Below are 21,681 nucleotides of genomic sequence, written 5' to 3'. Positions count from 1 at the left end.
ATGTTAAAATACTTACTTACTGTGATTATGGACTTTCTTCCCATTTTTTTTGCCACATGAATTAGAGTCCAGTATGTACATTAATTGTGTGTATTTTATTTTTTTATTAGATTTTATTGATCCTTTTTTGTTTCAAAACTTCATGTTTCCTAATGCATGTGCTTTTATTTTCTGTTTTACCACAAGGTAGATATATTTTTATAAATGAGACTCCTGTGCAAAACTTGTAATACATTTCAGTTAGCATTAGCCTAAGTATTGACAAATATGGGTATGCCTTACTGTTTCTGTCCAATTTGTGGATGACACTTGCTGTAGAATTTGCTGGGAGCACTTCTGGAGCTTTCCTCACCCAGAGAATTGTTCCTACTCAGGTTATGTCAACCATACCCTCGTCACTTCCTGTGTGAAACAGCTGAGCAGCGCAGCAGTGCGCATGCTCAGAGCCCCGGAGACGTAACTGAACAGTAAAGCAAGTTCACAAGTGCGCATGCTCAGAGGATAGGAAATTATCACGGCACTGTGTGAAATGTTATACTTGCGGCGGTATCATTAAAACAGTTCGGCTGCAACATCAATCATTTCCTCTCCTATCGCTGTCACTTCCCTGATCTCCCCTAATAAATATATAAGCGGCGGCGGGTGTATGAGATGTAAATGACGCCGATCTCGGCTCCATGATCCGCTTTTATATTTATTAGGCGAGATGAGGGAAGTGACAGGGGAAGGAGCGGAGATGACTGATGTTGCAGTGGAGCTGTTTTAATGTAACGGCAGCAAGTGTAAGTACCGTGAGAAATCCATACCCTCCGTAGCTGCACCGGAAGTGACGAGGGTATGGTTTTCTCACGGGTATGGTTTTTTCACGGAACACCGGTCCACACTAGCGCGACTTGTTAGGCGACTTGTCAGCCTGACAAGTCGCGCTCCCCCGCAGTCCATTGACTGCTACAGGACCTGTTCTAATAGGAGCGACACAAGTCGCTCCGACTTAGAAAAAGGGTCCTGTACTACTTCGGGGCGACCTTGGAGCGACTTGCATAGACTTCCATTATGTGAAATCCATGCAAGTCGCTCCGAAGTCGTGGTGCATGGGAATGCACAAGTCGCCCCCGAAGTAGTACAGAGTCGTGTCGCCGCAGTGTGAACCGACTCTAAACCCTGCAGATGGCAAGTTGTTTACATTTACCCTGTAGCAGTCTAAAGATTGACACCATTTAAAAATATCCGTCATACGTCCTGAATACAGATCTACATATGAAATTTGATAAAATTCAGTTATTATTATTATTATACAGGATTTATATAGCTTTAACAGTTTGCGCAGCGCTTTACAATGTGAGGGATGACAATACAGTTACAATACAGTTCAAAACAGGAGGAACTAGAGGGCCCTGCTCATTAGAGCTTACAATCTAGTTATAAAAAAAAAAATTAGCCGTGCCAAAAGTGGTTTATACACAACAAATGAGACCTGTTCAGCTTTGTTTGATGTGTGCTTTCCTAAAACCCAGTAAAAATTGTTTTGTATTTACCATTGCAGCACTGATCTAAGATCAAATTATCTTTTAAATTCACGAATTGCTGGAGTAGAGGAAGCTGATCTCTTGCTGCTGATTGGTACTAATCCACGTTACGAAGCCCCACTGTTTAATACAAGAATTAGGAAGAGGTATGTATGCATTTTCTAATTTTAGAGACACTGAGGCTGATGCACTAGAGTAGTTGAGAATGTTCACTGTTTATTTCAGAGGTGCACCGAATGCAAATTTTGGTGCCGAAACCTAAAATGAAGGATACACTTGGCAGAAAACTGAAACTGACAGTTTTAAAAAATATATTTTTTTATATCTAATTGTATTATATTAGACTTTTTAATTAATATAATTTAAATTAATATGTATTTATTTTCGACCATAGTTGGCACCTTTTAGTGCAAGAAAAGCTCAAGGAAAATGTGTTCCTTTAAATTCTATGTATGTCTTCACAGTGGTGTGTTGTGCTTCCATTGTGGTGTTAAAAATTCTGCTTGCTGCATTTTTGGTCGGTTAAAAAAAAAAATGCACGCAAAATAGTGAAAAAATCGCAGCAAATTTGTGACAGAATCGCTAGTGTTTTTGCCATTATCGACACCTTTTTCTCTTATCAGCAAAATGCCGATAACACCATTTTTGGCAGATATGCGTCGCGCCCAAAATTTTGGTGCAGCTCTAGTTTATTTAATTCATTTGCACATAATTTTAATAATGTAATTACATCTTCATTAAATAGGACAAAATAATTAAACTTCCAGTGAGGTCCTAGATGCACTTTTATGTTTGAAAACCAGCTGTTTATTTTAGAGCCATAAGTACAGAAAGTGGATTTCTAATAATTTATTTCAGGTGCTTTGAATGAGCAGGGGTACCATGTGCCTTTAGAACCGCTTCAGTCCTCCTTGGAATGCTGTCATACCTTTTTTTTTTTTTTTGTACTATACCTCACCAAGAAGAAATGACTCCAGTTCCTGGAGAAGCGAAGGTGGTGGAAATCTACTAAGGGCTTTGCTCTCAAGTGCTTCCAGTAATAATCCAATCACACCAATCCCTGAACCCCATGGTGTATTTTGCCATAAATTGTTTTTTCTCCTTGTCAAATTAGTTTCAACATTTATTTGCCAATGCACCTGCTCTATGCGCACTACATATTTGGCATTTTTGGAACTTGGACTTAGTTGTTGCATGCTGTTTTGAGAACTCCCATATGGAAGTGCTGATGGAAATGTCTTGTTTCCAATTGGTAATCGACCTAATATCTAATCTAATATGATTTAGTTACTTAGCTATTTTTTGCAGCGTTTGCATTCTTTTGACCACACGCTGTATATTCTACGTTAAGTGCCACCACAGCGGTTCTGCACAGAGCAGCCCCGATCCTTCTCTTCTCGGGTCCATTGCAGGCAGGCGCCCCGGCCTCTCCTTTTTGCCTAGTGCCTCCAGAGCACGCAGATTGCAATGGGGGCACTCAAGCAGGCTCGCTCCCAAGCTGCAGCTCTGTGTGTCCATTCAGATACAGTGCTATGGCTCGGCCCTGCTCCCTCTCTTCTGATTGGCTCAGTAGCTGTGATTTGACAGCAGCGGAAGTCATTGGTTCACGCTGCTGTCTCAGCCGATGAAGAGGTAGAGTCCCCGGAGAGCTGAGGCACTTTTTCACATCGCTGGATCTCTCTTGGTTCCTGTCACATATGCTTTCCCCACAGCATGTCTAATTTCTATCTATGCACTGGTAAGCAGGATACACAGTGTCACGGATGGATAATTTAAAGAGGATTTATGACATTGGCTCCATATTTTTATGGGTAGGCTACTTTGTATCCCTTATTTTTGGGGCAGTGTGCATATAGGTATGTTGATCTTTGTATTTGCGCTTTATTAGTAACATATTATTTTTTTATGCGTCACTGCCCCCTTCAATGTGGTAACCTATAGTGGATTGGTGGTTTTCTGCCATGCTATGATGTTTTGTGACATGGAGGAACTCCTATATGTGTATATGCATATTTGTATATTTATCTGTTTTTTTTTTTTTTTTCGTTTCTCTATTTCTTGTCCTGTTTTGGAGACCATAGACACCTTTGCATGGCAACATATCACAATGTTGATACATGTGTTAGAGATTTTTATGATCGTTTTGATTTATATGAATTAAGATTATTTATGCCCACATGTATCTTATGGTGTTTATAATGTTTTCTTTCCAGTTTTCTTGACTCGACTTTTTTGCCTTTTTCATCCTCTGCTTGACACATATTGGTATTAATGATTTTATTCACCTGTATCCACTTTTCATGCACTGCCTAGCCATTTATCTCAGTAATTATGTATGCACTTCCTGTTAGGTGCACATTTAAATAGCTGGGATTTGGGCTGTGTCGATGTTATGAGTAGGCACGAGCTATTCGTGTAAAATGCTTCAACTTATCCCTATGTTTTTCTTTTGTCTGGTATGGAAAGACTTCTTCACATTTGACTTCGTTGCAGTGTGCCACCATTTTTTCTTTTTCTCCATTTGTATCTTCCGAGGCGAGCCGGGGTGAGCACCTGCAATGGTCGGCAATTCATTGATTGCCTGAGCAGTATACAAAGTACACTCTTGCACATCGCTGGATCGGGATGGGCTCAGGTAAGTATTGAGACGGGGGCGCTGCACAGAGAAGGTTTTTTTACCTTCATGCATAGAATTTGTGAAGGCAAAAAGCCTCAAGCCTTTACAACCACTTCTGTATGTTGGCATACTGTGAAGAAATTATAGTCATGTCTGGTGTAACTTTTTTTTTATTTATTTTTTTTGTTTTTCAATATAGCTGGCTTCAGAATGACCTCCAAGTTTCTATGGTAGGAAGTGCAGTCGACTTGACTTATACTTATGATCATTTGGGAGACTCCCCTCAAATAATCAAGGATATTGCATCAGGAAAACATCCATTCAGTAAAGTGAGTAATTTAATGATATGTTTTGTTAAATTTGAATAATTACTCAGTATGTTACTTTATGTATGTAGTAAAGGTATGAAACTCTCAGTTCCAGTGTCCTGTCATGTGCCTTTTACTGAGGAGTGGCTTCCGTCTGGCCACTCTACCATACAGGCCTGATTGGCGGAGTACTGCAGAGATGGTTGTTCTTCTGGAAGGTTCTTCTCTTTCCACAGAGAAACTGGAGCTCTGTCAGAGTGACTATCAGGTTCTTGGTCACCTCCCTGACTAAGGCTCTTCTCCCCTGTTCGCTCGGCTTGGCTGGGCAGTCCGCTTTAGAAAGAGTCCTGGTGGTTCCAAACTTCTTCCTTTTACGAATGATGGAGGCCGCTGTGCTCATCGGAACCTTCAATGCTGCAGAAATTTGTATGTACCCATCCCTAGATCTGTGCCTTGATACCATCGTGTCTTGGAGGTCTACAGACAATTCCTTGGACTTCATGGCTTGGTTTGTGCTCTGACATGCACTGTTAACTGTGGGACCTTATATAGACAGGTGTATGTGCCTTTGCAAATCATGTCCAATCAACTGAATTTACCACAGGTGGACTCCAATGAAGTTGTAAAAACAGCTCAAGGGTGATCAGTGGAAAAAGGATGCATCGGAGTTCAATTTTGAGTGTCATGGCAAAGGCTGTGAATACTATGTACGTGTTTTTTTTTTTTTTTTTTTTTTTTTTTTTTTTAAATAAATTTGCAAAGATTTTAAACAATCTTTTTCACGTTATGGGGTATTGTTTGTAGAATTTTGAGGAAAATAATGAATTTAATCCATTTTTGGAATAAGGCCGTAACATAACAAAATGTGGACAAAGTGAAGTGCTGTGAATACTTTCTGGATGCACTGTAGCTATAGCTTCATCCACGTCCACAGTTCAGATATTCCACTCCCATATGGTATTTACTCATTTGTTTAATACTGTAGGAGAAAATAGTGCCCACACTTCAGCTTCATTGCACACCAACCCCAGCTAGTTGATTGCTGCAGCTTTTTCATTATCCAAACGAATGGCATCCCTGTACTCTCACAGGGTTTGTGATCAACAGCGATGTGCAGGGGAAAATGCCTGATTAGCTCACAATGCTGACTCTCCTTTTCTTATACGGTACACTTTTCAGGTATCTGTATTTAAAAAACATTTTTTATCCAATTTTTAAATCCTTAAACACCTTCTGTGGTTTATATGTGGTGGTTTTATATGTGACTCCTAGTGATTTTCTAGCAAAATTGAAATTAAATTTTAACTTGTGATTTTAGTGATACATTAAGGTAAAACAGTGGAATAGCATTCAATTTATTGGTCAGCACTTTTAAAACCCATAGCTCCAGATTTGAAAATCCTGACGAAGCTTCTCGCTTTGTACCTTCATCCTATACTACCCTCTATTATCGACTCGGACCAGATTGGTTTTATGCCCCATAGGGCCACTGATGATAATATCTGCAGGTTGTACACGAATATCCATGCCCCTCACATTAACGTTGGCTCTCGGGTAGTTGCCTCTCTTGTCATAGAAAAGGCATTCGACACGGTTGAATGGCCCTTCTTGTGGGAAACGCTCCGCAGGATGGGCTTTCCACTGGTTTTCATTGACTGGCTCCGGATTATCTATTCCAGCCCCGTTTCCTTGGTCAGGCTGGGGGGTGGCCTTTCTGCCCCCTTCGCCCTGTACAGGGGAACGCAGCAGGGCTGCCCTCTCTCTCTGGCATTGTTTGCCGTAGCGTTCGAGCCGATGGCCGAAGCTCTACGCACCTGTCAACATATTATAGGTCTGCGTATTGGCTGGCTGGAGGAGAGGGTAGCCCTGTACGCCAATGATATGTTGCTATTCCTCAATGATGCCTTCAGGTACTTAACTCCTTCTCCAAGTATACTGGTTTCTGAGTGAACTGGTCCAAATTGTTGCCGTTTCCCATTGATCAAGAGGCTAAACTCGCAGCTTTCCCTGACATTCCTCTACAATGGGGTAGATACCTTTAAATATCTTGGGGTGATAGTTTCCCGTCAGGCCTCTGACTTTTATTTCTTTGAACTTGACTCCGGTTCTACAAATGGTGAGTCAGTCGCTGAAGGCATGGGAGAATCTTCCTTTATCTCTTTTAGGCCGCATCAACCTAATCAAGGTGAAAATAATCCCCAAATTCACTTATTTAGGCACTCCCCACAGTGGATACCCAAATCTGTCTTTGTGAAATTGAATCAAATATTTTCGTCCTTTCTTTGGGGTCCCTCGTCACCACGCTATAAACTGAGCACCCTGATGCGCCCCTGCACTCAAGGTGGATTGGCCTTACCTGACTGCCATAATTATTTTCTGGCTACCCAGTTGGTGACAGTGGCATGGTGGTTAATTCCTCCACTCCTCTTCTAGACGCGACCGTGGTTCACTCCCTAGAGGCACTCAAATTCCTTGTCTTTAGAGGCCCCATATGACTTAACCCCTTCCATGCAAACGACTCTCCGGGCCTGGAGGGTTGGGCTGGCCCATGAAAATTATCCTATATCAGCGGTATCCCCGAATGCTCCCTTATGGCTTAACCCTACTCTTTCTCATTTCTATAAGATCCCGGAACCTTACACATGGACTAAATATGACATAAAAAGGGTCTCTCAAATAGTGTCACAACAATTAATAGTCCCTTTTTCCTACCTTAACTCCAATTACAATATCCCAACGCATTATTTATTTAGATATTTACAAGTCTCCCATGCCTTCAAAGCCCATGTTTTACATTCTTCAGGTCACATCGTGCAATCTACAATAGAGGGGGTTTTCCGCTTGAAGTGCGGGACCAATCCCTCCTCCGGTCTCTATTCCCATCTAGTCTTTGTGTCCCTGCCCCCCTTAGTTGGACTTCGATCTCGCTGGCAACGGGATGTTCCAGGACTGGATGAAGAGGACTGGGACGATATCTGGGATTTTTCCTTTAAGATTTTGGTCTCCTTGCGAGACCGCCTCGTTCAATTCAACATAGTTCATAGGGCCTATTTTACCCCTTACAGATTCCAAAAAATGAATCCATCCCACTCTCCTGACTGTTGGAGATGTGGGGCCACCCCAGGAGACTTCTCCCACATTTTTTGGTCTTTTAGTCTTGCCCGAAAGTAGTCTGTTTCTGGAGTGAGGTTTTAGATTTAATTAATCTGGTCATGTCTCTTTCCATTAGACCCACAATGGAGGCATGTATATTGGGCTTGTTTGAACCTTTGGCATAGACTAGAATGGAGCGCACTCTGATTGGCCTTTTTTTTTTATGCCAGAAAGTCTATTACAATGCAGTGGAATCTTCCCTCTTGGCCCTCCCTTTCTTTTTGGAATCTGCTCGTAAAAAAAAATCTACCACTTTATAAAGACACGTACGCTAATAGGGGATGCCCGAAGAAATATGATAAAGTATGGCATAAGTGGCTAGCAGAACCCTCGACAGCTTCCGATATGTCTTCGGACATCTGAGTCTATCGACAGTCTTTTACTTTTTATACCCCCATATGTGGTATATAGGTTTTATGGTCAAGAGTAACTGCATGTGATACATCTCCTAGATGGTTGTCTCTTTCTTTTTTGTTTTTATTCATCATGTTTCCCTTCAGCTCTTTTATGTTTCTTGTTCCTTTTGCACTCCACTGAGCAATGTCTGCATTGTATAATTGCAGGACCTATTTTGCTACACTGTGACAGATTGCCCATGTTTTTGTCTTTTTGTTTGTAGAAGTTTTGTCCTTGCATTGTAGATTTGTGATGTTCTCTATCAATAAAAAGATTTTTCAAAAACAAAAAAAAAAAACCATAGCTCCAGGCAGACCACTAAATACATAGTTAAAATGCATTTTTGTTTTAAACATGTTAAAGGATTTGTTTCTGTCTGTCTTTTCCTGAGAGCTACACTGACCGGAACTTATTTTCTCTACCACATAAAGCAGTAGTAAACCACAAAAATTCCCCCTGCAAGTCAATGTCTTTATGTGCTAGTATGCATCGCACGAAGCCCTCACGCTGACAGGGCTTCCATCTTTACCCGTTCCTCCTTCCGAGTACACGCCGGCTACAGGAGTGGCGAGGGGCGCGATGGCATATGAGCGGGAGCCGCAGTTTACGGCACTCATGTCACTGGCTGAATGAACTCCTAAACAGTACACTAGCAAAAGCACATTGATAGTTATCGCTTTGCTCTCCTGTTTTTCTGAGTTTCTTGTCAACAGGTGCAAGCAGCACCCCTGATTGGCTTCCAGTCTTCAGTGCTGCTAAGGGAGGGAAGGGGTGTCCTAGGAGGTGGATATCAAGTCAACTTTAAGCACTGAATTTACTTTAATTAAAAATACAATAAATCTTTTTTTCATGAATACATGACTGCATTAGTTTGGTTTTATATCTATCTGGAATTCATCTTTAAAGTTGTTACAACACAATTTTGTTTTGTTCAGGTTCTCAGCCAAGCCAAGAAACCTATGGTTGTGGTGGGCAGCAGTGCCTTGCAGCGAAAAGATGGGGCTGCAATTCATGCCGCAGTGTCTAGCATTGCACAGAATGCCAGGAGCACCAGTGGCGCCCCAGAGGAATGGAAAGTACTAAATATTCTGCACAGGTGATCATCATTATCTCTATATAATGCAACAAAGTCTACTGAAAAAAATGCCACATTTATGGATGAAAGGCAAATAGATGAGATTAGAAGAGGTTTTGTTTTTTCCCCCCCATAGCTTTATCTAGTCGCCTGCATATACAAAGAGACCCAGTCACCAGGCCATTAATTTTAAAAAGATCAACCCAAAAGATTATATGTGCATTTAACGTATTTTTCTTTTTCCTAATTTCACCTCATGTACCAGCAAAGAACAGAAATCACTACAGGATGTTATGCTAAAAGCCGCAGCATGCTCAGAGCTGTCACTCAAGTGACACTCTTTAGTATTCCCTTTGCTTCCCACCCAGCAGAGGATCAGCCGAGCTGGGGGGACCAGAGCAGGAGAAACTAGCAGATGTCACATGTGGTGAGCAGTGTGGGAGCAATGTAGCGGGAGAATCAGCAGAGCTGGCTGTTACTGAGTGTTGTGATCAGCAGAGCTAGGGATACTGCTGACTGGGGAAACAGCAGAGCTGAATGAGGGTACTACTAAGCTGGGAATCTGCTGGATGAGGGTACTAATAAGCTGGGGATCTGTTGAACGGGGGTACTAATAAGCTGGGGATCTGCTGAGTGGGGGTACTATTGAGGCAGAGTTCTATTGGGCCCCTTGAAAACAAATAGAATATCAACACACACAGGGCATTTGCCAAGCTTCGTTAAAGCTTCAAAAAAAAATCAAAGCATCACAGAATAACATAAAAAAGCATGTTGAAGCGGTAGGCGAGTAAATGAGCCCTAAGTGTATGTATGCTCTTACATTTTATTTTTTTTTTGATAGTGCACATTTCTGCCTTTGTTTTATTGTGTGCGTATCTGCCCTTGTTTGTTTTCAAATAGAGTTGCAAGCCAAGTTGCAGCCCTGGATCTGGGTTATAAGCCTGGGGTGGATGCCATTCGGAAGAACCCTCCAAAAGTGCTCTTTCTTCTTGGTGCAGATGCAGGCTGCATCACACGTCAAGAATTACCAAAGGATTGCTTTATTATATATCAAGGTAAGTCATAATGAAGTATTCTAAACTAAATATAAGTAAAGTTGATCCAGGGAATACCGATTGCCTTTTAGGAGATAGGCGATCAGGATGAATGTTTCCCCCTCTGGAGCAAATTTGATCATGCTTTATTGTTTTTTTTTTGCCTTCATCTGGATCAACTGTGAGTATAGGATTGTATGGTACAGTATGTACAGTGGATATAAAAAGTCTACCCCCCCCATTAAAATGTCAGGTTTCTGTGATGTAAAAAAAATAAGATCAAGATAAATAATTTCAGAACGTTTTCCACCTTTTAATGTGACCTATAAACTGTACAAGTCAATTGAAAAACAAACTGAAATCTTTAGGGGGGAAGAAAAAATATTGTGGTTGTATAAGTGTGCACACCCTCATATAACTGGGGATGTAGCTGTGTTCAGAATTAAGCAATCGCATTCAAACTCATGTTAAATAGGAGTCCATACACACCAGCCATAATTTAAAGTGCCTCTGATTAACCCCAAATAAAGTTCAGCTGTTCTAGTAGGTCTTTCCTGACATTTTCTTATGGCAAAAGCCATAGTGCGCAGAGAGCCTCCAATGCAGCAGAAGGATCTCATTGTTAACCACTTAAGGACCAGGCCTATTTCTGACACTTGTTGTTTACAAGTTAAAAATCTGTATTTTTTGCTAGAAAATTACTTAGAACCCCTAAACATAATTTTTTTAGCAGAGACCCTAGAGAATAAAATGGAGATCATTGCAATTCTTTGTCACACCGTATTTGCGCAGCGGTCTTACAAACGCAATTTTTTTTGGTAAAAATACACGTTTTTAAAATAAAAAATAGGGAAACAAAGTTAGACCAATTTTTTTTCAATAATGTGAAAGAGAATTGTTACACCATTACAATGCACCAGTCGCACCAGTACAATGGTACTTAAAAATCTCTATAGGTGACGATTTAAAAGTTTCTACAGGTTACCAGTTTAGAGTTACAGAGGGGATCTAGGGCTAGAATTATTGCTCTCGCTCTAATGATCGCGGCGATACCTCACGTGTGGTTTGAACACAGTTTACATATGTGGGCGTGACTTGCGTTTGATTTTGCGCGTGAGCTTGGAGGGACGTGGCGCTTTACATTTTTTTTTTCCTTATTTATTTTACCTTTTTTATTTATTTTTTAATTTACACCTTCCCTTTTAAAAAAAAAAAATTTTTGATCACTTTTATTCCTATTACCAGGAATGTAAACATCCGTTGTAATAGAAATAAGCAGGAAAGGTCCTCTTTAATGTGAGATCTGGGGTCACAAAGACCTCAGATCTCACATCTACACTTAAGGCCGTTGGGTGGAAGCAACGTATGACGTCGCTCCTGTGCTCCCAAGGCCATAGAGTCGAGGGGGGGCCCATCTTGCCCTCACGCGACTTCCTGCCTGGGACACAGAAGGACCGGATCATTATCCCCTCTACCGACGGCTCTGGTAAGCGAGGAAAAAGACCGGGAAGCTGCAGAAGAGGGGTGGGCACCTCTCCCGCCGCCCATAAAAGTGATCCCGCGGTGAATCTGCTGCTCGGATCACTTTTATGTGAAAAAGGACCGCCGGCCATGTAGAAATATACCGGGGTTATCACAGCTAGCTACACCGGTATTTACCATCAAAGTAGCGACGTAAATACGCAGCAGGCGGTCCGGAACTGGTTAGAAAACATCAGTTAGGAGAAAGGTACAAAAGAAAATATGGCACAACAGTGACATTACCAAGAACTGGACGGCCCTCCAAAATTGATGAGCGGGAAACTGGTCAGGGAGACTGCCAAGAGGCCTACAGCAACATTAAAGGAGCTGCAGGAATATCTGGCAAGTACTGGCTGTGTGGTATATGTGACAACAATCTCCCATACTCTTTATATGTCTGGGCTTTGGGGTAGAATGGCAAGTCGGAAGCCTTTTTTTACAAAGAAAAACATCCAAGCCTGGCTAAATTTTGCAAAAACACATCTAAAGTCTTTTTCTTCAGCTGGAACAGGGGCCTCAGTCAAGGTAGAGGGCCTTATGAACAGTTCCAAAGACAAGTCAATATTGGCACAAAACCTTCAAGCTTCTGCTAGAAAGCTGAACATGAAGAGGAATTTCATCTTTCAGCATTACAATGACCCAAAGCATATATCCAAATCCACAAAGGAATGGCTTCACCAGAAGAAGATCAAAGTTTTGGAACTTTTGTGTAGATCTGACAAGCTGACTGTTGTCTGTCAGGTAGAAGTGATTGGACGGCTGTAAAACTTCAAAACACCCCAGGTACTTTTCCCCAGAGCCTTAAAGATCCCTTATATCCCATTAAAGAACATTAGAAAAGTACTGTCACAGCGAAATGGTATCAAATAGGGTATGTTTGTTCCCTATGTGATATAAAATAAAGTTTATTGAAAAAAAGTGTAAAAAAATTAGTTTCACCCAAACCCCTAGCCTCCCCATATATGAATTAAAAAATATTCGCCTAGGTGTGAAAATGTTAATTCTGTTACACATTACATATCGCTGCACAAGCCGTAGTAAGAGCTATAAATCTAGGATCCATTATTCAAGGTTAACTCTAACCTGTTGACCTGTAAATGCTTTTAAAGTGTTGCCTATGGAAAATTTGGGTACTGAAGTTGTCGCCGAATCATTCGCACACGCAATTTTAACAACTTGACCCCTGAGTCAGTTCTGACATTTCCCTCACACGTGTGAATGGTATGTTTTTTTTTTTTTGCTAAAAAATTACTTTGAACCCAAAATATTATAAATATTTTTGGCGGAGGACCTAGAGAAGAAAATAGGTGTTATTATTTTTTGTCACACCATATTTGGAAATAAATGCACGTTAATGAATTTTAGTGAACACAAACACAATTTTGTTACGCCAAGTAAAAAGATGCCAAACATGTTGCACTTTAAAATTGTGCATGCCCGTGGAATGGTGAGAAACTACAGTACATTAAATTATCCTTTCGACAATTCTTTAAAAGCCTTTTTACAGGTTACCAGTTTAGTTACATAGGAGGTCTGGCGCTAGAATTATTGCTTTCGCTGTGGCATTAGCAGGGATACCTCAAATGTGTGGTGCAATCGGCATTTACATATGCGTGCGGGACCTTCTATGAGAACAGGGGGCTATTTATTTTATTTATTTTTTTACTCTGTACCTGTTTTTTTTTTTTTAAATGTGTGGATTAACTTTTGCTATTACAAGGGGCGAACAACATCCGGGTGGAGGTGGCTTTCTGGCAACGGGCTAGCAAAAAGTGTCCCCCCCCCCGCCTTCCCCTGTCTCATCAGATCCCGAATCTGATTCGACCGCCACGGACGTGGGTCACCCTGCTGGGTCTGCGACCATGCGCCTGGAATCCTCCATTTAGTGAGGATGATTCCTCAAAATCTGCTAAAAAAATTCCTCAAAATTGTTGCTAAAGAGTGGGGATGACCAAATCATCCCCTTGGGGTCCCTAAGCGATTTACTTGGCTTTACCCCTATGAGGAGACCCTTATTACTAAGTGGACTGTTACACCGGTGGTGGACCCCCTGGTTTCCAGATTAAACAAGGCAACCATGATCCCGGTTGAAGAGTCCCCGGCCTTTAAGGATCCCCCTGGCAGGAAGGTGGAAGCTGTGGCCCGACATGTACATTCTGGCTGGTTCGTCACTGAGGCCGGTGTTTACCATTGCCCTGGTTTCGCAAACTCTGAACGAGTAGGCTAACCTTTTACCCCGTGACCTGGAGGGAGAACAGCTCCCCCTGCCTTTGATGAGCTGGCGGACTAGCTGGTCCAGGGGCTGCAGTTTATCTGTGATGACTCTTTGGATGCAGCACCCCTAGTGGCTCAGCTCTCTTTTTTGGCAGTGGTCCTTTGGCGTGTTTTTTGGCTTAAATGCTGGTCTGCGGACCAGACTTCTATAAAGGCCTTGACTGATCTCCCCTTTCAAGGGGATCGCCTGTTTGGGGGTACCCTGGATGACATTAAAGGTCTCACAGGGGGAAAGAGTACTTTTCTTCCACAGGCTACTAAGGGCAAGGATCCTAGTCTTAGATGTGGGCCCTCCTTGGCTCATAAGAAGTTTTTTCGTCCCTTAGGGTCGACTGACCTTGTTCCAAGCCTTTCAGGGCCTCCTCTGGAGGATCCAAACGATCCTGGTCTGGCAAGCCAAGAGCAGGCTTCTCCAGACACGTGGACAAGGCTCCTTTAGCATGAAGGTGCACCCTCACCCGTAGCCGAGGTGGGGGAACATCGTCGCTGGTTTCCGGACCTGTGGAATTCTGTGGTACAAGACAAGTGGGTCCACAAAGTCATACGATCCGGCTACAAGATCAAGTTTCGCTCTTGTCCCTTGGCAAGGTTTTTTTCCTTCCAACTTGCGCTTGTCCCTGGACCTCTTACAGGGTCTTTTGGGGCAGTACAAGACCTGTTACTTCAAGGAGTAATTGTGATTCCAACTTCGGAGCGTTTTCAGGGTTTTTACTCAAACCTGATCACAGTTCACAGGAACGAAGGCAAGGTGCGTCCAATCCTGGACCTCAAGGCGCTGAAGTGCTTTGTGTGGGTGCAGAAGTTAAGCATGGAGTCCATTCACACGGTGGTGGCATCCCTGCATCAGGGGGATTTTTTTTGCTTCTATCGGCATCAAGGATGTTTACCTTCACATTCAAATATGTGCCGGTCACCAGCGCTTCCTCTGCTTTGTCGTGGGAGAGGAGAATTATCAGTTTGTGGTGTTACCCTTCGGTCTTGCCAGTTCCATACAAGGTCCCTGCAAAGGGAGATTCTGGCCAAATGGGACAAGACACCGCAGTCTCTGTACAATCCGATCCGGCTGAGCCGGGGAACAAAGGAGTCCCTGATTTGGAGGCTTCGCTGTCTGGCGTTTCGGTTGGGCAAATCCTTCCTCCCCTTTTATTGGACAGTGGTCCCCACGGTTTCCAGCCTGTCCGGGCTGGGGAGGCTTCTTCTGCAAAAATTCTGCTCAGGGGATCTGAACACTGGAGGAGTCCAGACTACAAATCAATGTCTTGGAACTTCGAGCGATCAGACTGTGCCTGGTCCATTGGACGGATTGTCTTCAGGGATGTCCAGTGCGCATTCAATCAGACAATTCCACGGCCGTGGCTTATGTCAGTCACTAATGGGGAACAAAAAGTGTCCTGGTGGCTCTGGAGATAGCCGGCATTCTAAGGTGGGCAGAACAGTTAGTTCCAGCCCTCTCCTCCGTAGACATTCCCAGGGTGGAAAACTGGCAGGCAGATTACCTCAGTCGGCAGGCGTTGGACCAAGGGGAGTGGTCTCTTCATCTGGAGGTGTTTCATCAGTTGTGTCTCCGGTGGGGCATCCCAGAGGTGGATCTGTTGGCGTCTTGGCTCAACAGAAAGGTGCAGAAGTTTGTGGCTCGGTCACGGGACCCTCTGGTGGATGCCACAGACGCGCTGGTGGCCCGTGGGGTCATTATTGTCTGATTTACGCCTTCCCTCCTCTCAAGCTTCTGCCAAGACTTCTATGCAGGATCGAGGCAGAAGGGATTCCGGTCATCTTAGTGGCCCTGGACTGGCCTCACCGGGCTTGGTACGCCGATCTGGTGCGGCTGGTTGCCGATGTTCTTTGGAAGCTTCCTCTCGGAGGATCCCAAGGACCAATCTTCCACCCTACTTTACAGTCGCTGGCTTTGACGACTTAGCTGTTGAACGCCAGGTGCTGATGGATAGAGGTTTATCTGAGTCTGTGATTTCGACGCTGTTAAAAACTAGGAAATCTACTTCTAGCAAGATCTACCATCGTACGTGGAAGACCTACTTTGCATGGTGCAAGTCTCTTGAGGTTCATCCCTGCTCCTTCTCGGTGGCTCAGATCTTGATCTTCCTTCAATGGGGGGTTGAACAGAAATTGGCCTTGATTGCCATCAAGGGCCAGGTGTCAGCTTTGGTGGTTTTCTTCCAACGACCCTTAGGCTTTTCCCTGGGCATACCTTTCTTTAGGGGGTCTGACATTTGGTTCCTCTAGTGCGGTCTCCATTGCTGCCTTGGGACCTCAATTTGGTGCTTTCGGTCCTCCAGAAGCCTCCCTTTGAGAATCTTCGGGAGATTCCCATGCTTCGCTGTTTCAGAAGGTGGCTTTATTGGTGGCTTTTTTGGTGGCTATCACCTCTGCGCACATGGTGTCGGAACTGGCGGCGTTATCCTGTTGTTCACCTTACTTGGAGATTCACAGAGATAAGGTGGTTATTTGCCCATGTCCGTAGTTCCTCCCAAAGGTTGTCTCTGATTTTAATTTGAATGAAGACCTTGTGTTGCCTTCCCTGTGTCCCAGGCCAAAACATCCGAAATAAATATTAGGGTGTACCTGGCAGCTACAAAGTCTTTTAGAAAGTCAGACTCACTCAAAGGGTTGTCCGCTACCTCTGCAACCATTTCCAAATGCATCAGACAGACGGTTATTCAGAAAAAAATGGGGATAAAAGGTTTTGGGGATACTAGTCTCCCAGATGTGAAAACTGGAGGATGTGTCTTCCAAAATTGGTACGTACCAAACGGCCACGTAGGACTGGGGAGCCTCCGCAACCTGTAAACCACTACACACCAAGAAGAAAAATTGGGGATTATAGACAATCGCCTCCGAACTGGTTGCAAAAGGAAGGCTCAACTCTGATATACAACTGCAGAAACAAACTTTTATTAGTAGCACAATATGAGACAATAAAAATCATATGCTAACGTGTAGCAGATGATAAAGACCTGGCAACCTGCTGTTGCAGCAATTGACACACACGCTCACACATACACACACGTCAGAAGGCCCCATCCATCCACTCGACACCAGTCGCACCAAGTCCCATTAATTGCAGAAGCTGGTCCTAATGACACACGGTGTAATACAGCTACCAAAGAATTGAATCTTAGTGCAGTTTATGCCAATAGCTGAAATCTCAAATTGATTCGGATAAAGGAAAATTTCTTCATGTAATAGGACACTTAGGGCAGCATGAAGGAAGCATAAATGTTATTGAAATCTGCCATCTAGACATATAGCACAGTAATGAAGAAATACACCCTGTCCCTCCTGTATGAACAGGAATAGTCCATATGACAGGGTGAGGTGGAAAACTGCAATGATGCACGTGATGGGGTATGACTCCCAGTATCTAGGGGCTCATTGACATTGATGGATGGTTACAGAGGACACTGAAAAAGCAACCGTGCTAAATGCTTTTTTCTCGTCAGTCTTTACACAGGAAAAGGAGGGGTACACTGACCATGACTGTATGGTTAGTAGTAATAAACAGGACTTGCCACCATGGCTAACAGAGGGGGAAATCAGGGAAAGGCTGGATAAACTTAACACAAACAAATCACCAGGACCGGATGGCATACATCCGAGAGTACTCAAGGAACTCAGTAAAGTTATATCGAGACCACTGTTCCTGATCTTTGCTGACAGTATTAGGACAGGAGATGTACCAGGGGATTGGAAGAAAGCTAACGTGATTCCAATATTCAAAAAGGGCCAGAGGCATATCCCGGGAAATTATAGGCCTGTCAGTTTGACATCAGTAGTATGTAAACTTCTGGAGGGGATGATAAGGGACTATATCGTAGAGTTTGCTAAGGACAACAACATCATCAGCAGTAATCAGCACGGGTTTACAAATGGGCGTTCTTGTCAAACCAATCTCCTTACATTCTACGAGGAGGTGAGCTGTGAGCTAGATAGGGGCAGACCAGTAGATGTGGTGTACTTAGATTTCGCTAAGGCGTTTGATACAGTTCCCCACAAGCGCTTAATTTATAAAATAAGGTCTGCAGGTATCGATAGCAGGGTTTGCTCTTGGATACGGAACTGGCTAAAAAGGCGGGTCCAAAGGGTAGTAATAAACAGCGCATACTCAGACTGGTCTGAGGTGGTAAGCGGGGTCCCCCAAGGCTCAGTCCTGGGACCAACCTTGTTCAATTTATTCATAAACAACATTGAGGTCGGGATCAGTAGTTCGATATCAGTTTTTGCAGATGACACAAAATTGGGCAGGGCAATAACTTCACAACATGAAGCAGATATCCTGCAGAATGACCTGGACAAAATAACAGAGTGGGCAACGACATGGCAAATGAGGTTTAACGTGGAGAAGTGTAAGGTTTTGCACTTGGGGACTAAAAACATAAAATCACAATACACGTTAGGAGGGGAGCCCTTGGGGGAATCAAAAATGGAGAAGGATCTGGGAGTATTGGTTGATGATAGATTAGGAAACAGCATGCAATGTCAAGCGGCAGCTTCCAAAGCCAACAGAATATTAGCATGCATAAAGAAAGGGATGCATTCCAGAGATAAGACTATAATCCTTCCACTTTATAAAACTCTGGTCCGACCGCATCTGGAGTATTCCGTCCAGTTCTGGTCGCCAGTCCTCAGGAGGGATGTGTTGGAGCTGGAGAGAGTCCAGAGAAGGGCAACTAAACTAATTAGGGGATTGGAGGACCTTGACTATGAAGAGCGTCTACAATCGCTCGATTTATTCTCCCTGGAGAAGAGACGTCTGAGGGGGGACATGATAGCAATTTATAAATATCTTAATGGGGATCCCAGCTTAGAAAAAAAGCTGTTCATTCGAAGGGATTGCATGAGGACTCGAGGGCATACAATGCGATTAGAGGAGAAGCGTTTTAACCTCAGGCAACGCGGGGGGTTCTTTACTGTTAGGGCAACAAGATTGTGGAATTCTCTACCACAAGAGGTGGTTTCTGCGGGTAGTATGGTGGCTTTCAAAAGACTCTTAGACTTACATCTCAAGGATCAGAACATTCAGGGGTATGGGAGATGATTACAGCCACACATGCCTACACAGGTTGAACTGGATGGACTATTGTCTTTATTCAACCTCACCTACTATGTAACTATGTAACTATGTAACTATGATGCAAACCTTGGAAGGAATGTGCTGATGGATATCCCTAGGTCACTCAATGAGGGACCCAAGAAAGTCCTCTTAAAAATGCAAAAGAAGTCCTTGTGACATGGGCAGATAAGACCAGGGGTTGATGATGATAGGTGAATGGGTCAGCAGACAGCTAATGGCGCGGCTATGGTAAGTGTGGACAATATGGCAGAGATGCAAACAGCTGAGATGTAGAGGGGGGAGAGAGGGGAACAGCGGTATGATGGGCAATAGCTTGGGTGACCGGGCTTAAGTCTCTCTTACCAGACCCTCAGTATACCGCGGATGCTCCTACTGATGCTTTTATCGCATAAACCCATGCCTCTGTTGCTACCGTTCCGGTATTTCAGCTGTGGTATCCTGCCGCCTCATGCACTCCAAGACCGGGCTAAGGACGCCGTCCCTCAGAGCCACATCACTTCCTTCTCGCAACCCGGAAGCGTACCCCGTGGTGAAATGCCGATGTCTGCAGAGATGGTCAGCTCAGACGTGGCTTGGTGGATGGATGGGGCCCTCTGACGTGTGTGTATGTGTGAGTGTGTGTGTCAATTGCTGCAACAGCAGGTTGCCAGGTCTTTATCATCTGCTACACGTTAGCATATGATTTTTATTGTCTCATATTGTGCTACTAATAAGCGATGTCTGAGGTGATTGTCTAATCCCCAATTTTTCTTCTTGGTATGTAGATGGTTATTCAGGCCTATTCTATCAGGGGTCAGGTTCCTCCTTTATATGTCAAGGCGCACTCTACTCAGGCACTTAGTGCCTCCTGTCATCAGCCGTCAGTGACGCAGGTTTTCAAGGCGCCACCTGGTCGTCGGTGTACACTTTCATAAAGTTCTATAAAGTGGATGTGTTGACATCTGCGGATGCTTCTTTTGGCCGCAAGGTTTTGCAGGCTGCTGTTTAGAGGACCTGATCCTCTTTGAGGGTGTATTGTTTTGTTTTTTTCAGGTGGGCTTAAGTTGTTTTTGGTTGAGCTCCTGTTGCCTATAATGATTTTTTAAATGTGTACAAAAACTACAAACCGCTTTGGCAGCCAAAGGGGTAAACCTTGAGCCTATCAGGGAAGCACTGGACAAGAGAAACATTGAATCTGTTTGTTTTTTTGTTTTTCCACATGTTTAGGACATCATGGAGATGTTGGAGCTCCTGTGGCAGATGTTATTCTTCCTGGTGCAGCTTACACAGAGAAGTCTGCTACCTATGTCAACACAGAAGGCAGAGCTCAAAGAACACATACTGCAGTGAGTCCACCTGGAATGGCCAGGGAAGACTGGAAAATCATCCGTGCTATATCCGAGGTATTGCATGAGTTTTTCCTAAACTATATAATATTGTATAATATTATCTAGTTCAGCAGGATTCCACGTCTCTATGATTTTCTTACTAAGATGACGCAACGATCTTTAGTGAGTATTTTGTATTTTATAATTTAATTTACATTAAACATATTGTAAGCAAGAAAAGTTCTCATCTATACCTGCCCTAACTTGTACAGTGTTTGATGGATTCAGTTGAGGTGCATTAAAGGTTGTTCCATTTACAGTTGGCTGGTATTACACTCCCATATGATGACCAAGATTCTGTCAGAGCAAGGTTACAGGAAGTTTCTCCAAATCTAGTCCGCTATGCTGATGTGGAAGAAGCAAATTATTTCAAACAGTCAGCAGAGCTTGCAAAGGTATAGTGCTGGGTGCATTTTCTAAAATGCTTTCATCATGCATTAATCAGATCGTATCTAATATGTCTCATTGTGTTTTTTTGCATTCAGCTTGCTAACCAACAGTTGCTCTCTGATCCGCTGATTCCTCCCCAAACATCTATTAAGGATTTCTACATGACAGGTCAGGAACAATGAGATATTTTAAAAATTCTTCTAGTGGAAAATGTTTATATTGTGGAACACCTTAAGGAGACACTTTGATGTATTTATTTATTTATAATATAATAAAGAATAACTTTAATTTATACTTATTTTCTATTAAATCATCTACAGATTCAATTACCCGTGCATCACAGACTATGGCCAAGTGTGTAAAAGCTGTAACTGAAGGCGCACAAGCAGTAGACGAACCATCCATTTGCTGAAACTGTTTTTCAAAAAAGATTTGTGTTCTGCTTGCTACCAATTTTATTTAAGGAAAACACATAATATAAAACTGCTGTCAACGTCAGAACAACTTTGGAATTTGGCATTGCGTCTGAGCTTGTTTGAAAGCTTATGTGATTACTGTACCTTTGTTAAGGCACACTAGACCTCAAAATTTATGCGTGTACAATTTACTTGTAATCTTATTAAATGGTTTATTACAGAGGTTCCTGTGGATGCTGTATATTTTTTTTTTTTTTTCATGCAGCACAGCAGTCTCCTGTGAAGCGCAAGGCCTGAAGACTTAAAATGCAATAACTTTACATATAAGTTACACATTTTAAAAATACCCTGAATAATGGCCATAAGTGTGCATCATTTTAAAGTGGAGCTAAGCATGCCTTCCATCACTGGCACGACCTGTTTGCTTAGTCTTTTTCTGGGTGCCGGATCTTTGGCCATCTAAATTGGTGTGGCGGGAAAGATTTAACTCCCACCCATGGGCACTGGAGTTTATT

The 21,681-nt window shown here is 43.0% G+C and overlaps 1 protein-coding gene across 1 annotated transcript in view; it reads left to right on the top strand.

Annotated features, from left to right (window-relative positions):
• NDUFS1 (NADH:ubiquinone oxidoreductase core subunit S1) overlaps positions 1–21,389 on the top strand; it is a 62,566-nt gene extending 41,177 nt beyond the window's left edge. The window contains exons 12-19 of the mRNA XM_082260768.1: positions 1,544–1,672; positions 4,343–4,472; positions 8,936–9,096; positions 9,976–10,130; positions 20,200–20,375; positions 20,621–20,755; positions 20,846–20,918; positions 21,071–21,389. Coding sequence (XP_082116894.1) covers positions 1,544–1,672; positions 4,343–4,472; positions 8,936–9,096; positions 9,976–10,130; positions 20,200–20,375; positions 20,621–20,755; positions 20,846–20,918; positions 21,071–21,162 — 1,051 coding nt within the window. The 3' untranslated portion in view covers positions 21,163–21,389. The remainder of the gene's footprint in view (positions 1–1,543; positions 1,673–4,342; positions 4,473–8,935; positions 9,097–9,975; positions 10,131–20,199; positions 20,376–20,620; positions 20,756–20,845; positions 20,919–21,070) is intronic.
• Positions 21,390–21,681: the final 292 nt, after the last annotated feature.

This window comes from Pelophylax lessonae (genome assembly GCF_965119305.1).
Source record: "Pelophylax lessonae genome assembly, chromosome: 6".
Lineage (NCBI taxonomy): Eukaryota > Metazoa > Chordata > Amphibia > Anura > Ranidae > Pelophylax > Pelophylax lessonae.
The sequence above is the reverse complement of the archived record's forward strand: the minus strand, read 5'-3'. Positions and strand labels throughout refer to the sequence as shown.